This window comes from Drosophila eugracilis, unplaced genomic scaffold, assembly GCF_018153835.1.
Source record: "Drosophila eugracilis isolate 14026-0451.02 unplaced genomic scaffold, ASM1815383v1 contig_2105, whole genome shotgun sequence".
Taxonomy (NCBI): domain Eukaryota; kingdom Metazoa; phylum Arthropoda; class Insecta; order Diptera; family Drosophilidae; genus Drosophila; species Drosophila eugracilis.
Window position 1 is genome coordinate 116,792 of NW_024572984.1, and position 14,986 is coordinate 131,777.

General features: G+C 40.3%; 1 protein-coding gene across 1 annotated transcript; it reads left to right on the plus strand.

Annotated features, from left to right (window-relative positions):
- Positions 1 to 2,134: 2,134 nt before the first annotated feature.
- On the plus strand, positions 2,135 to 6,654 carry LOC108117633 (meiosis regulator and mRNA stability factor 1). Its single transcript, XM_017230163.2, has 6 exons — positions 2,135 to 2,914; positions 3,386 to 3,517; positions 3,569 to 5,317; positions 5,376 to 5,637; positions 5,704 to 6,314; positions 6,378 to 6,654. Exons 1-6 carry the CDS (start codon positions 2,147 to 2,149, stop codon positions 6,540 to 6,542), a joined length of 3,687 nt encoding a protein of 1,228 aa, XP_017085652.2. The 5' UTR covers positions 2,135 to 2,146; the 3' UTR covers positions 6,543 to 6,654.
- Positions 6,655 to 14,986: the final 8,332 nt, after the last annotated feature.

The following is a 14,986-nucleotide window of genomic DNA, read 5'->3' on the forward strand; positions in this document are numbered from 1 at the left end:
ATTGCGGTGCTAGTTACTGGGCTCTTTGGCTGCAGAGACATCGATGGTAGCGAGGGGGAGCAAGAACGCGCTCTCTCGCTCTCTACGTTTAAGAATTCGGTCAAGTTTTGGGTAATTGACCGTGTTTGGGAAGAGCTTGCATTACTTTCGGTTGCTTTGAAAGAGCAGTAAGCGTTGTTTCTTTGTACTGAGAGCCGTCTCTCGTCTTGCTCCCGTTGACGTTGTGTGCGTTGTGTGTGTTTTATATTAATTAATCAATTAATCAATATAAACATTAGCGATTTCATCGCTGAAACCGACCTTTCGCGTTGTTGTTGGTTTACGAAACCAATCACTGCACTTTTTGATATTATTGAATACTTTTTTCCCGGAGCACAATAAAATACACGGTTGCATACGACGACGACTTTACTTGCTATCTTCATTCGCGCGACTCCCGTTGCTTGACGTGCAACCCACCTCCCGCCCAACCGACCGAGGGGCGCTGCCGTCTATCGTACGGCTCGGAACACGGGGATAGATCCGAGTGGATTAGTAAAGATACGAGGAAAGTTAGTTTTGAGCTAAATGGATTAGTATCGAAACTTTCAGAGTGTTAGGAGACGAGTTAGAAATAATGTTATAAAGATCATTGTATTTTGAACATAGTACCCGAAATGGTTCATGTTGGGCAAAGTTCGAACTACAATGCTCTAAGGATAGAGGAATATAGTTTCTAGTAATCCTAAGGGGTACATGGATATTCAAGCGGCCAAGAAGGGCCTGGCTATCAATTTCCCCCTTAAGAAGATTATGAATAAAGACTACCCCAAGCATCGTCCTACGATTAGCGAGGGATGGCAAATTGATTAGTAAGAGTCTACTTTTATAAGAGGGAAGGTGTATATTTGCATCCCAGTTGAGACCTCGGAGAGCAAATATTAAAAATTCTTTTGGATGGATTCAATAAGGCACTGGTGAACCCCATACTGGGGGTCCCAGATACATGATCCATATTCCAGAATAGGACGAACTAAAGAAATAAATAGAGTTTTGGTAACATAGGGGTCGTTAAATTCCTTCGACCACCTTTTAATGAAACCAAGAACTCCTCTAGCTTTATTAACCATAGAGGAAATATGGTCGGAAAACTTAAGTTTTGCATCCAGTAGGATGCCAAGATCTTCAACTGCATTAATTCTTTCCAGAGCTACACCATGCAAATTATAAGTGGCAACTTTAGGTCTTAGGCGACAGAAGGTCATTGCTTTGCACTTAGAGCCATTAAGATTTAATAAGTTTGAAGAGCACCAGTTTTGAAAATTATTAAGGTCAGATTGCAGTTTCACCTGGTAGGAGGCATCGGTATATTGCAGACAGAGCTTGACATCGTCTGCATACATAAGTACTAGGGAGTCATTCATACATTCATACATTCATTCTTCATAAATACCGAAATAATGTTACGATTTGAAAAATCTTTGGTAAGTCGATAGGCATTGACAAAAAATATTATGCAAGGCCAAACGAAGACATACATTATAATAATATGGACTCCGCAATTTTCCGCTTTTTGTCTGATCTTTCTGATCTTTCATGGCAAGATAATAGCGTAAAGCACCAGAATATATTGCCGCTTGATGAAATATCGTAAGTTATTTTAAATAGCCCGGTACATAACTTCAAATATTGTTTAATTTCACTTGTTATATTTATTTAAATTATATTTATTTAAACTTTGAAGTGCCTTTTAGATCACTAACTAATTTATGTCTGGGTAATCTGTAACTGAGCATGAACGATAACCTTTCTGCGTGAGAGCTTCAGTTGTTGAAAATACTTTATCAAAGCTTCAGTTTTGCCTGCGAAAATATAATGAATTGTGTTTTAACAAAAAAGTTGAAAAAATAAAGTTTGATTTGCCGAGGTTTATATCAAAAGTTATATAATGTCGTTTATAAATATACCTTTTTAATCTACTTACATTCATTTTTAGAATATATTTAAAATGTTAAATATGTTTTACGTTTTTGGTGTCGAACATTTTAAAATGTAGCACCATTTTAATATGAAATAAAATAGTGAAATATGTTTTAAACTTATATATTTCAATTTTCCTTTCTTTACTCGTTTTTACTTCGCTAGCTTGCAAAAAGACGGAAAAGAAATGTTTAAAAACGCATATTACGCCATAGGAAATCCCCAACCTCGGCCTGATCTACAGCTTTCTACATCATTACCGTCAAAAGCATTGGACTTCAATAAGTTTACATCAAAGCGGGCATCAAATCATGTGGAAGAAGGTCAAGGGTCCGCTTCTACACTCCTGCCTTTGATTAACAATATGGATGTGTGCCAGTATGTAAAAGACAACGTACGCAACCGCAGTCGTTTCATGCCGTACAGTAGCAATCGGGCATGCTTGGCTGCGGGCAATAATTCACATCCCCAGCAACTGCAGGCTGCTAAGACAAGTTCCCAAGCATACAAGTCTTATGAGTCGACCCAGCAGAGAAAAAGCAACTGTTCCATGCCTCAGACCATGTTTTCTTCAGTAGATATAGGCAAGAACTTCCAAAGCTCTTTTGCCATTAGTATCGCCGATAATAGGTGCTCAGTGGAGGAATATGCTTTTAAAAACACTGTTATCAGCACTATTGCACCCAATGTGGTATTCCATTTCTCCAGGCCCACTACAACCGTAGCCATCAAAAGGGTAAATTGCGTTGCAGGCGGAAATAATGAAGGGCACATTTTTTCCAAAGTGAAGGAGGACAGAGATACAGTAACATTGCAGATTACCAATCTGGACTACTCGTTGGATGAGTCAAGTCTTCGCAGCTTTCTAATGAATCAGCTCAAGCCAATTACGCCTGTTGTTTCACTCGTTTTTGAGGGAAACTCCTATGCCAAAGTGACTGTACCGGATCTTTATGTGAGAGTTTAATAATATTAACCATATATACTTGAGTTCCTCTTGATTATTTCTATAATCAGCGGAATACCCGTTAAGGGGCGCTTATCCGTAATGCTTGATTTGGTTAGGAATCCAAGTGGATCTAGTTATGTTCCTATAAACTCCAGTATTTTAGAAACTATTTAAACTTGATTAAACTTGATATTTGGCACACACCATAAAAATTATAGGGATGGTAAGGACACACCCATGCCCAAAGGCCACGAAGTCTGTGAAGTCCACATTGATACTTTCTTATTAAAATATATTACATATTTTAATGAGTATTGGCAAAATAATTTTCATATATTAAATTTTTTAAAGAAGTATTAAAAAATTACCTACAGTTAGAACATAATTAGCAACAAACCGGGATGTTTATCTTTTATCACTTTAATTGTAATTCCCTAATATATTCTTTGTTCTTGTCTTGCTATATGTATGTTCTAGTTTGCCAAACAGGTCGTCTCTAACTTGCACCGAAAAAAGGTTGGACATAAGCGCATGCTGGTCAGTTATACTCGAGACTCTTCGCTGACTGAGATTAAAACACTACGCTGCCAAGTCGCGGGACTGCTTAAGGTTTAAATTTATCTGTTTCCCAACTAATAAATTCAAATGTGTTCTTTTTAGGATGTGCCGTACAATACTCTACCCATATATAAGTTTAGAGAGCTCTTCCAGTCGCGCTTTAAAACATCAATAAGTGTTTTAGATTTGTACAAAATGCAGGACATATGTACCATCAGCTCGGCCAACAATGAGGAAAAGTATATTAGCCTTCATTTGGAACTAGTAAATACCCTTGAGAGTTCGCCATTGATAGAGGGACTGCAACACAGCGTTCCTTACTGTAGTATTCATTTTAAAAGGGGACAGCACATGGGGTGGGCTGAGCAGGAAATTGATCCCTTGCCCAATGTCTATATGACTATTTCGGAGATTCAAAAAGTAGTCTATCCGCTGCTTAAGATACATACGGGGGACATTCCAGTGGCTACCCTTGCCCACTGTATTGAAACACAGCTAAAGGTGCCAATCGAGGCGAACGAAGGTGGCGTCAACTTGGAACATTTGGTCTGCTGTGTACAGGGAGTTCATATTAAAGTTAACAACTTCGGCATAAAAATTCTCGCATGGTTAGAAGCGAACCAGGAAATTGAATCTGCTGAATCTATAAAAAGCTTTTGTTTAAACTACACTACCAGTGAACGGGCATGCTACTTCAAAAACTCTGTAGCTGATCCGCTTTTTCAAATATCCCGCGAAGTTATTGAGCTAGTAAAAATGTCACCAAAATCGACTATAAAGTTCAACCGCTTTATTCCAGCCTATCACAATCACTTTGGAAAACAATGCCGAGTGGCAGACTACGGCTATACAAAGCTAATCGAGCTCTTTGATGCCATGGCTTCTGTGGTGCAGATTATGGGAGACGGAGAAAATCGACAAATAACTTTGACCCACCGGACACAAATACGTAGGTTCACCTCAGACTTATTACGGATTCTTCGTGCACATGGTAAAAATTGTCTGTTACTCTCTCAACTGCCAAGAGTATTTGCTCAGACTCAAAGTCGAAATTTTGACGTTACGGACTATGGAGTGTGCGACATTGAAGACATTCTAAATGAACTAGTCAACTCCAACGTAGTGTCTCTTAACCGTGTTCATAACGATAAAGATATTCTTATATCATTAATAAAACGTAAACAGACTATCAGTGAATTGGAGAAAACATGTGTGTTCGCAGGAGAAATGGTGGAGCTTTTGCAAAACGCCCTACAGTACACTATTCCGTTTCAGAAGTTCATACGATCCTACCATTACCACTTTTCCTACCAATGTCGGCTTAGTGACTATGGTTTCCTTAAATTAGCGGATCTTTTGGATGCAATTAACGGCTTAGTCGAGATAGAGTTGATAAGCGATGAGGACAAAAGAATAGTACTGTCGCCAATGGTGGCAAGGAGAGTTTTTGCCGAGCAATGTGAGGACCTTGTACGCAACGCCACTGGAAGCGGAACACGCTGTATGAAGCTTAATGAAGTGCTAACTCTCCACAAAGTAAAGTACGGCTACCAGATCCAACCGAAAACACTGGGTGTCACGGATATGGCTAAAGGATTTGAGTTGTTGCCCTACGTTGAGCTTAAAAAAAAATATCAGACCACTTGGGTCATATGTCACAATAACGACATTGAGTTTCGTCTTCTATGCTACAGGGCATGCAATCATCTCATTCAATGGGAGAAAGACGATATAAAATATTCTCAGATGCTAGAAAGTTTCCAAAAAAATAAGTTTTTAAGCGAATTCAATGCTAAACACAAGGACCAGCTTACAGATTCGGCTCTTTTAGCCATGCGACATGCAATAGAAGTAAGTTATTTTCTATGTTTCATGACTTTAAGATTTTATAAGTTCCTATTTTCCCTAGATTTATTTTGACGCCGGTGAGCAGTGCATCCGTCTTACCAGTTTTATGAGATTCTTAATTAAGATTGTGCATATGCTAGAACTGCGGCCCAGCATGCAACTGTATGAAATCAAGAACGGATTAGAAAGTGGCCTCACCGCCACCTTTGAATTTGGATTCCCCAATCTGTATTCGGTGATTGTAGCTCACGAGGAACTATTTACGGTTAAGATTGGATCAACCCAGGAAAGAAGCCTGGTTTCTCTTAATAATAAGTGCGAATGTGAGTATAATATAAAAATTGTGTTTAACAACATGTGCTTACCTTGTTGGGTTTTGATATAATTAGTGCGCCAGTGTTCCGAAATTGTTCAACAACCCATTTTGAGTGGACGAAAGCAACCATTTTCTAAACATAGAGCCCAACGCAACTTTAATGCTCACTTAAGCGATGCCAATAGTGTACTTACAACTCATCCCCAAAAGTATCGTGCGATCGCCGATAACTATTCAAATGAAGTTAGCTTTGTGTCCAATTATCAAACAGAGAAAAAAATGTTTACGACCTACAAGGAACAATTCCTCAACTCACCATTGCCTAATACTTTTGACTCAGCTCATAGAAATAAAAGTATAAGCAACCGTGACTATGGCAAAGTAAGCTCGATTAATGCGCCGCGTCTTTTTCTTGACGGTTCATTAAATTCGTCCGGCGAGGGGAACACCAGTCTTTCAGCAAGGAATTTGACTAATATATCTCTGAGCACAGACATCAGGCAGGCAACATCATGTGAACAGTCATCCAAGCTTTGGAGTAGACGGCAAACTATCGTATATAAACTTAATCATACCGAGTCTCCAAACTTGGATAGTCGAATTAAAGGTCATTTGAATAGCTGCATCATACTACCAATAGGATCAGTTTATGGGCAACCAAACCCAAATTCGCCAACAATAGAGGTACGTTTTTATCAATTAATGATAATTATGTTATTACAAGTTTTTCTGCTTACTTTTCCATAGAAATTACCATTTTGGATTGACCCTATCTGGAGTGAGCGAACGGAAAAGCACATTCCAGATCTTGAAAATTTTCAAAAGTTGCTTTCTCCCTATACCATTTCTAAAAATGAAAACTTAAAGCGGCAGTTTTTCGATTTTGATAATCACGATCGTAAAATATCTTAATTCTTTTAATAGCACGTGAAAAGCCTTGTGTGGAGAATTCCCATATTCGTTTACCCTTTTTTTTAAATTTCTAGAAAATGCTTCGATATTTAAAGATTGTTTGAAAATAAGTATTTTTTCAATTTCATTTATAATCAAAATAAAGTTTTTATAGTAAAAGTTAAATTTATTTATATGGAAGGATCTCTTTTAGTCTGTTAGCCATACAAGAATTTGTTGTCAAGCAACCTAAGAGGTCTTTAGCGTTCAGCGAGCCGAAGATCCTTGATGACATCCTGCAGCTTAGTTAAATTGTTTGATCATTGGTCTGATTGTTGCGATAAGCACAACCTAATCCATCATTAAAAAGTTAAGCATGCAGAGGTTTGATTTTCTTTAGTATCCGGACCGGCCTATTCAAAATTATAACCGCTGAGAGATCATGAACAGTAATACACAGGAATATGCATATTCTGCAAATGCCTCAAGTTTGTTTTTGCATCCGGCCACGGCGCACACTGACTTCCGGGAACCACAAAAGCAATGCAATTATAAAAGATAGATTATAAAATAAAATTTAAGTGTAGTTAAATGTGCGTCCATTTTCTAAATAATGAGTCCAACGCTACTTTAATGCTCACTTAAGCGATCCCAATAGTGTACTACCAACTCACCATTGCCTAATACTTGTGACTGAGCTCATAGAAATAAAAGTATAAGCAACCATGACTATGACAAAGTAAGCTCGATTAAGGTGCCGCTTCTTTTTCTTGACGGTAAATTAAATTCGTCCGGCGAGGGGAACACCAGTCTGGCAGCAAGGGATTTGACTAATATATCTCAAAGCACAGACATCAGGCAGGCAACATCATGTGAGCAGTCATCTAAGCTTTGGAGTAGACGTCAAATCAAGCGTAATCATAACTAGTCACCAAACTTGGATAGTGGAATTAAAGGTCATTTGAATAGCTGCATAGGATTAGTTTATAACCAAAACCAAATGAGCCAACAATACAGACAAGTATTTTATCAATTAATGAAAATTATGTTCGAACAAGTTTTTCTGCTTAAGCACATTGCTTAGCTTGAAAATCTTCAAAAGTTGCTTTCTGCCGTACATTTGAGACTGTGGATTTTGCCTTGGCTTCGCATCTGGCAGCGGATCAAGTGCATGCCCCTGAGCGGTATCTTTTTTGCCCAAGCTTCCTCGCCTTGTCAGTTGAGGAACGATACGATGAAGTCCGTCGTCTTGCCCTGTGCTTCATTTGCCTTAAGTATGGAAATTATTTAATTGGCAGGGCCGGCTGGCTGTGCGTCCGTGGCAGGGGTAGAGCCGGCTGGTTTGATATCCGTGGCGGGGGGTCGGCGGAAGGTTGCTGCCGCTGGTGGCCCTCGTCGCTGTAGATTAGGAAGATTACGGCGGACGGATAACTGTCCTTCGATACCGCTGGCCTAGTGATTCAGTCAATATAACAATCAATAAGAGATTTAACGGATGTCAGAACTCATACAATCGCTGTCGGCCAATGAGACAAAGCCACAGCGCATAATGGTATAATATGCTGGCTAAGCTCTCGGACCCATTACGGTGGAACCAATTTACGGTGGACCATGCAGGAGTGTAATAATAATAGCAATAATAAAAAATGATGAATAATAAAAAATGATTAATAATAAAAATGTTTTATATTAGTAAATTATTAATACTAATGAAGGGAATAAGAATTGGCCTGCTCAGCTTACGCTGGGAGTTGGTTGTTAACTACTCCCCCCTTAAACTGGACGCCGTCTTCGGTGACAGCCAATTCGTCGATGAACCTTTGTAACTGGGATGCCTCTCGTTTGCGCCTGCAGTGTTGTTGGAGCAGGACCAAGCCGCATAGTGTGAGGCTAACGGCGGCTCCCGCGGCGAACCAAATCCTCGGGGATCCTCCAGCTGACACGTCATCTCTGAGTTCCTGCATTAAACGCAGGTTATGCTCGTTCATCCGCTGTAGTAGTGGCAGACTTAGTATGTGATCGTGTCCCGTGATGTTAATTAAAGGGGAGGGCGCCGTACCCGGACTCTTATTCACAGAGTAGTTGAGGTTCAAATACACGGAGTCGTTGATCACCTCCTTCCTCTCGAAAGTGATAAGGTGGGTCCCTACTATAGTCGTTGTGGGACCGTGATCTATAGTAATCCTCGTTAATTTTTCGTTGACGATTATTGCTTCGTCGTCCACGATTGTAAGGGGTTCCAGATTGCTAGGCCGCCTCCGGCATGTAGCCGCCCCGGCATGTAGCCGCACGTAATTGTTTGGTGTCGCAAATGTCGTGGGACGTGTCGTGGTAGAAGCGCAATTGGAGACTGCTAAGATTCCGTCATCACATTCCGCCACGATGTTGTCTTCTATTTGTAGCATAGTATGGTTGTGTGCGACAGGGAAGAGCAGGACTTTTTTACAAATAACCTCAACCCTAGGATACTGAACTATGTCATGGATAAGGACATTGGATTGGAAAATTTTAATCTTAGATACATCCATAAGACTAACTATGCGGACCTCCGTGAGCTGTTCATCAAAAATAGGTTGAAAATAGAAGGGTTTATGATATTGTTTTAAGCGAGTGTAAGAGTAAGCATACAATTTTGGATTTTGGATATTAGCATTCTATTTCTGGCGAGGAGTGTTTCGAACAAATGACCTGAGGCAACAAGCCCGCCCCTTTTCTCCTTGAGGATCCTATTTACTGTGTCTGTGGGCAAATTAATGTGTTTCTGTGTCTCTGTTAATAACAACCTATCTATTGTTGGCCTCGATAAGCGATGCTTGATTGGTGTTAATTCTACTAAGATCATCTGCGTCGCGTGTACCCGCCACGACCTTAAGGACTGAGCCCAAAAAATCATTGCCATTCTATGGTGTATCTGAAGCTCATACAAAATGTTCTGGGCATGTTCGATGTCAACTTCCAGCAGCTTCCTCATGTGGGATTGTGGGAACAGTTCCAGCATTCCGGCCGTTGCGTCGATTATGCTAGCAAACTCGGACAGATTTGTCGAGTGCCTGACCAGGCCATTCCCGTATAATACTGGGATGTGTTTTCCATGCGAGAAGTCGGTGATTCGCGCTTGCGGTGGTCAGCAGTATGATGGACATTATGGCTAGCCCGTGGGCGAATGTGGCAGATGAAATGCCTATCTGATGTTGCCCTTACACGCTCTTCTGAATAAAGCGGTGTCAATTTGTTCCCTAATCTCCTGTTGTTGCGTAGGTGTACTCTTTCACCGACTTCGAAGACCCGGTTCTGCCTTGAAGGATTAATCCTGTCTAGGTTAGACTGCTGTGCCTTGTCAATTTTGGCTTTAATTGCCAGCTTCATCTCATCGCTGTTGACGCGGATGCCCTCCACCGGCCTAAACTCTGTGGCCGAATGTAGTGACCTATTGTATTCTATCGTAGACCGCAATGTTAGGTCCACAGTATTCTCAATTTTTTTTTATCAATTTTAAGGCATCTGGCAATTTCCGCCAGGGTACTGTGAAATCTATCTATTTGGCCATTGGAGCTACTGTGTAGGCGCATTGACAACATCGATGTGATTGTTTCGGAGTTAAAGGAGGCCTCGTTATCGCAATATATGGTCCTGGTGTTAGGGTAGAAATTTACCAATTGGAGGATAGGAGCTCGTACGTCTATTATTGCCCTAGAAACCACGGGCTGTACGATAGCAAATTTGCAAAATTTATTAATGCACGTTAACAAGACTTTCTTATCGGTCGAAAAAATGTCGATATGCAACATTTCCCCAACATATGAAGGGATAGGCGTAGTTCCTAATTTCTGCTTCTTGGGATGACGGTCGTATTTGGCTTTATTGCAGATGTTGAAATTTGCGACCACTTCGCTAGCTAATTTGGACATGTTCGGGAAGTAATAATCCCGGAGGATTTGTTTTACGTTCTCCTGGACAGCTCTATGGGCGCGATTGTGCTCGGTGTTAGCGATTTCAAGCTGTTCATTAGCGTTGGTTATGTCGCTGACGAAGGTTTTACAATGCCAAAACTTTGTCGCAGGAAATTCCTCCCTCAAGGCATCTTGGATACGAGCCAGGGTGGGGAAATCACAGTGAATCGCGCCTACAACGTTGGCGTTGATGATTTCCTTAACAGATTCAACAAACGAGTCCTTATTATTAAAATTAATGATATGGCGGGTTTTATTTTCGAAGATTATGAAATCACGCCGAAGCGGTTGTCCTGCTTCTTTCAAAATGATTTGGTTTCTAAAGCAGTTAAGAGGTTTGTCTGTGGTTTTTATGGTTTATGAGAAAGCCCACTATGCACCGTGGCCGCATCGGACTGGGCCTCAGCCTCTAAGTTGTTCAGGGGTTGCCTCGATAGTGTACTGTAAAACACCTTCCCGTTGTTCTCATCAATAAACGCTTTCATCGCTTAATCTTAGCTTCGGTGTTTTTGTCGGATACCGCTTATGTAAGAGGCTGGTGTTCTGTAAAGATCCGTACCTCCTTATTACCGTATAGGCAGTTTTGGAGTTTGCCTATTGCCCAGACTATCGCCAACAATTCTTTTTCGTTGGTGGCGTAGTTCAGTTCTCAGTCTTTTAGCGTGCGTGAAATCATTGTAATAGGTCTTTTATTCTGGGACAGTACCGCGCCTATTCCACTCGCTGAAGCGTCGGTGGTTAAGTCAAACGGTAGTTTAAAATCAGGGTATGTCAATATGACATCTTCCGATTCCAAAATGTTTCGAAGGTGATCGAATGCATTTCGCTGGTTTTCATCAAACCTGACAGGTAATTTTTTCGACATATTCTTGCTGACCGTCCCGTTTTCCCCTTTGAGGATGTCGGTAAGAGGTCTAGCAATAGAGGCAAAATTTTTTACAAAGCTCCTGTAATAGCTCGCCAGACCGAGAAAAGACCTGAGGCTAAACAGATTTCTTGGCTCTGGGAAGCTCTGGGTCTGTTCTTGTTCCTCCTCTAGTGACAATAAATCCTAAAAATTCAACGCTCTCTTTAAGGAACTTTGTTTTTTCCCGTGCCACCCTCATGTTGGCATCGAGTAAGCGCTGAAGCACTATGTCAATGTGCTTGACATGTTCCGTTTCATTTACGTAAAAGATGATAACGTCGTCAACGTAGACGTAGCATATTTTGCCGATTTTTTCTCGATGGCTCTTTGGAAAATACTCCTTGCGTTCTTTAGGCCGAAGGGTAATCGGCAAAATTCGTATTTCCCACCATTAATTGAGAACGAGGTCTTCTCCCGGTCCTTTTCACCCAGGTGTATTTGATGGTACCCTGACCTTAAGGCTAGGGTGGTAAAGAATTTAGCTTTCCCCAAGTTCGCTAGAATCATGGGTATGCTTCACATGGGGTAGCGATCGGCGATAGTTCGCTAGTTCAACTTCCTGAAGTCGATTACTAATCTTTTCTTCTTGATGCCATTATCTTCAGTCCCTTTTTTGACAACCACCCAGGTAGGGCTGTTGTATGGGGATATAGACGGCCTAATTATGCCATTTTGCAGCAGCTTTGATTTCTTTATTTACAAAGTCTGCTGCACACACCCCCCCATAAGATAGGGGTATACCTTGGAGTACAGCTAAAGGTGAGCGCCTCGTTAGGGTTCGAGAACACTTTAATTGTTTTCAGAATAATTTTCTTGAATTCGGCTTTAGCCGAACTTGGCGCCACTATATCATCGATTTTTGTGAAATTGATGTTTTGACAGTGAAAAAATTTGAGCTTTTCGGTGACTTTTGCGTATTTTATTACGCTGTTGCCTAGGTCCAATGCTACTCCTGCTCGCGTTAGCGAATCGAAGTCTATTATAGCATCGTACGTGCTCAGTGTATCCAAGAGGAAAAATGGTACGTCTAGTCCAAAAATGCGCATTATGCACTTGTTTTTGACGTCACTGGAGGCGTGAATAGAGCTCACAGAGAAAGGGGTATCGCCGGCACTATGTTTCTTAGCTCCTTTACGGGCTTCACCTAATATTTTCCCGCCCCCGTGTCGATGAGTATTTTTACTGTTCTGCCAGCCAACTGCCGCTCGACGAACGGCTGTCGGGAGCGCTCCCTTAAAAATGGAGCAGGTCGTTAAGCTCGGCGGTGTCGCCTCAATGGTGGCAACTTCAGCCTCAGCTGTGGCGGCATAATCTGTTTCCTCCTGTTGGGGATGGGCTATATTATTGAGGCGTTGGCGTCTTTCCTTTTCCTTCCTTTTTCTCACATAGTATGGCTGAACTAAAAACAATTCGAGAAACGACCCTACAGTCTTTCAATATTTCCCATTTATTCATGTCCATAATAAAATGGAATGGAACGAACTATATGAAAAAATAAATAATATAAAAATTGATTTCGACAAATCATATAAGTCAGTCAGTCAGAATAGACCAATTCAAAAGGCATCAGTGAGGAAACATGTCGAAATATTAGTAAAGTGCTTTAACGAAGCGCGAATATTAATATATTGGCACAGGGAGAGATTAAATTCAGTCATTGGTCACAAATATCTAAGCTTCTGATACGACTCAGATCTAATCTAATATCGGTCAAACAAAGATTCGATTTAGAAATAGTAGTACCGAATGTACTAAACACTCCCATAGCAGTAGATGCTGCCCCTGACACAGATTCGGCCGAAACGGATGATCTAGAATCAAAAGAGACTAGTGAAACAAAACCCAAGCTAGAAGAGGAAGATTTAAATAATCTGACTATTCCAGCGGTTTACGCCGATACCGACATCTAGAAAGATTCTGATACTCCCAGTGAGGAAAGCACTCCTGTCACAATGGCGCAAACCAATATTGACTTCATAAATACTGCATCCAATCTGATACCAGTGTTTTATGGTAAAGCAGAGAATCTAACCAGTTTCGTGGATGCATTAGAGATTGTAGACTCAATAAAGGGCCAGCATGAACAGCTCGCAGTCTCAATAATAAAAACAAAATTGAAAGGAGATGCTAGAAATCTAATAGGAAATGAAACAACAATTTCCCAGGTGATTTCTAGGCTAAATGGCAACGTCAAAGGCGAAACTGTGGAGGTATTGTCAGCAAAGCTGATGAACCTACAGCAACGCAACAAAAGTGCCAATCAGTATACACAAGAAATTGAGCAGATGACGAAAGCCTTGGAAGGAGCTTACATATCAGATGGACTAACTTTAGAACTGGCAAGGAGTTATTCCACTCAGCATGCCGTTAAAGCAATGACAAAGAACTGCACGATTGATAAGGTAAAACTTATCATGCAGGCGGGAACATTCAATAGAATGAATGATGCCGTTTCTAAGTTTGTAAGTAGTTGCAATGAGGCAACTGGACAGTCAAATACTGTCCTGGTACCAAAATAACCAACATAATAACAATGGACAAGGCCAATATAGAGGAAATAACTATAGAGGCCGTGGCAACTCGAACCGGTGCCAAAACAATAACCAAGGCAATGTTCGACTTGCACAAAACACGTCGGGAAATTCCGAAAATTCATCGGGAAACTCCCAAAACCCTTTAAACATTTAGAATTAAATGAAGCAAGAGTTCACACTATTAATCTCAGTGAAAATATATTCGTTTCATTTACCAATGTAAATACAGGGAAAAATCTTGTCTTTCTAATAGACACGGGTGCAGACATCTCAGTCTTAAAAGAAAATACGGATATTTTTTATAATATTCAAGATGACCATATTATAGACATAAAGGGAATAAGTCAAGAAATAACCAAATCCAAAGGTTTAATTTCTATTGAAATACAAACAACTAAGTATGTAATTCCACACGATTTTCATATCGTAAGTTTCCAATTTCCTATTCCATGCGATGGAATATTAGGCATTGATTTCATTAAAAAATACAACTGGCAATTAGACTTCAAGCCAGCTGAAGATTGGCTTATAATTAGACCCAATATTTTAAAATTTCCAATTAACGTACCAATAGCTCACAGTTCTTCACAGATCCCAAGTTATTAGAAAAATTGAACTCAATTCAAAAGAAGACAGTGTATTAATTCCAAATCAGGAAATTCAGCATGGTATTTACATTGCAAATACCATAGCAACGTCTAGTAACGCCTTCATAAAGTTACTTAATACAACGAACACTGACCAAGTAGTTAGTACAAATAACCTAATATATGAATCACTTTCGAACTACGAAGTAGTCAAAACAAATCTTGACAATAGAGAAAAATCAGTATTATCTCAACTTTCGAAAAACTTCCCTCCACAGTTCAAGTCACAGCTTTCCAGCTTATGCACCCGGTATAGTGATATATTCGGATTGGAAACCGAATCAATATCAACAAACAATTTCTATAGACAAAAACTGAGATTAAGAGATGATGAACCAATTTACATAAAGAACTATCGAAGCCCACATAGTCAGGTGAACGAAATACAAAATCAAGTAGGAAAATTAATCTCTGACGGGATCGTTGA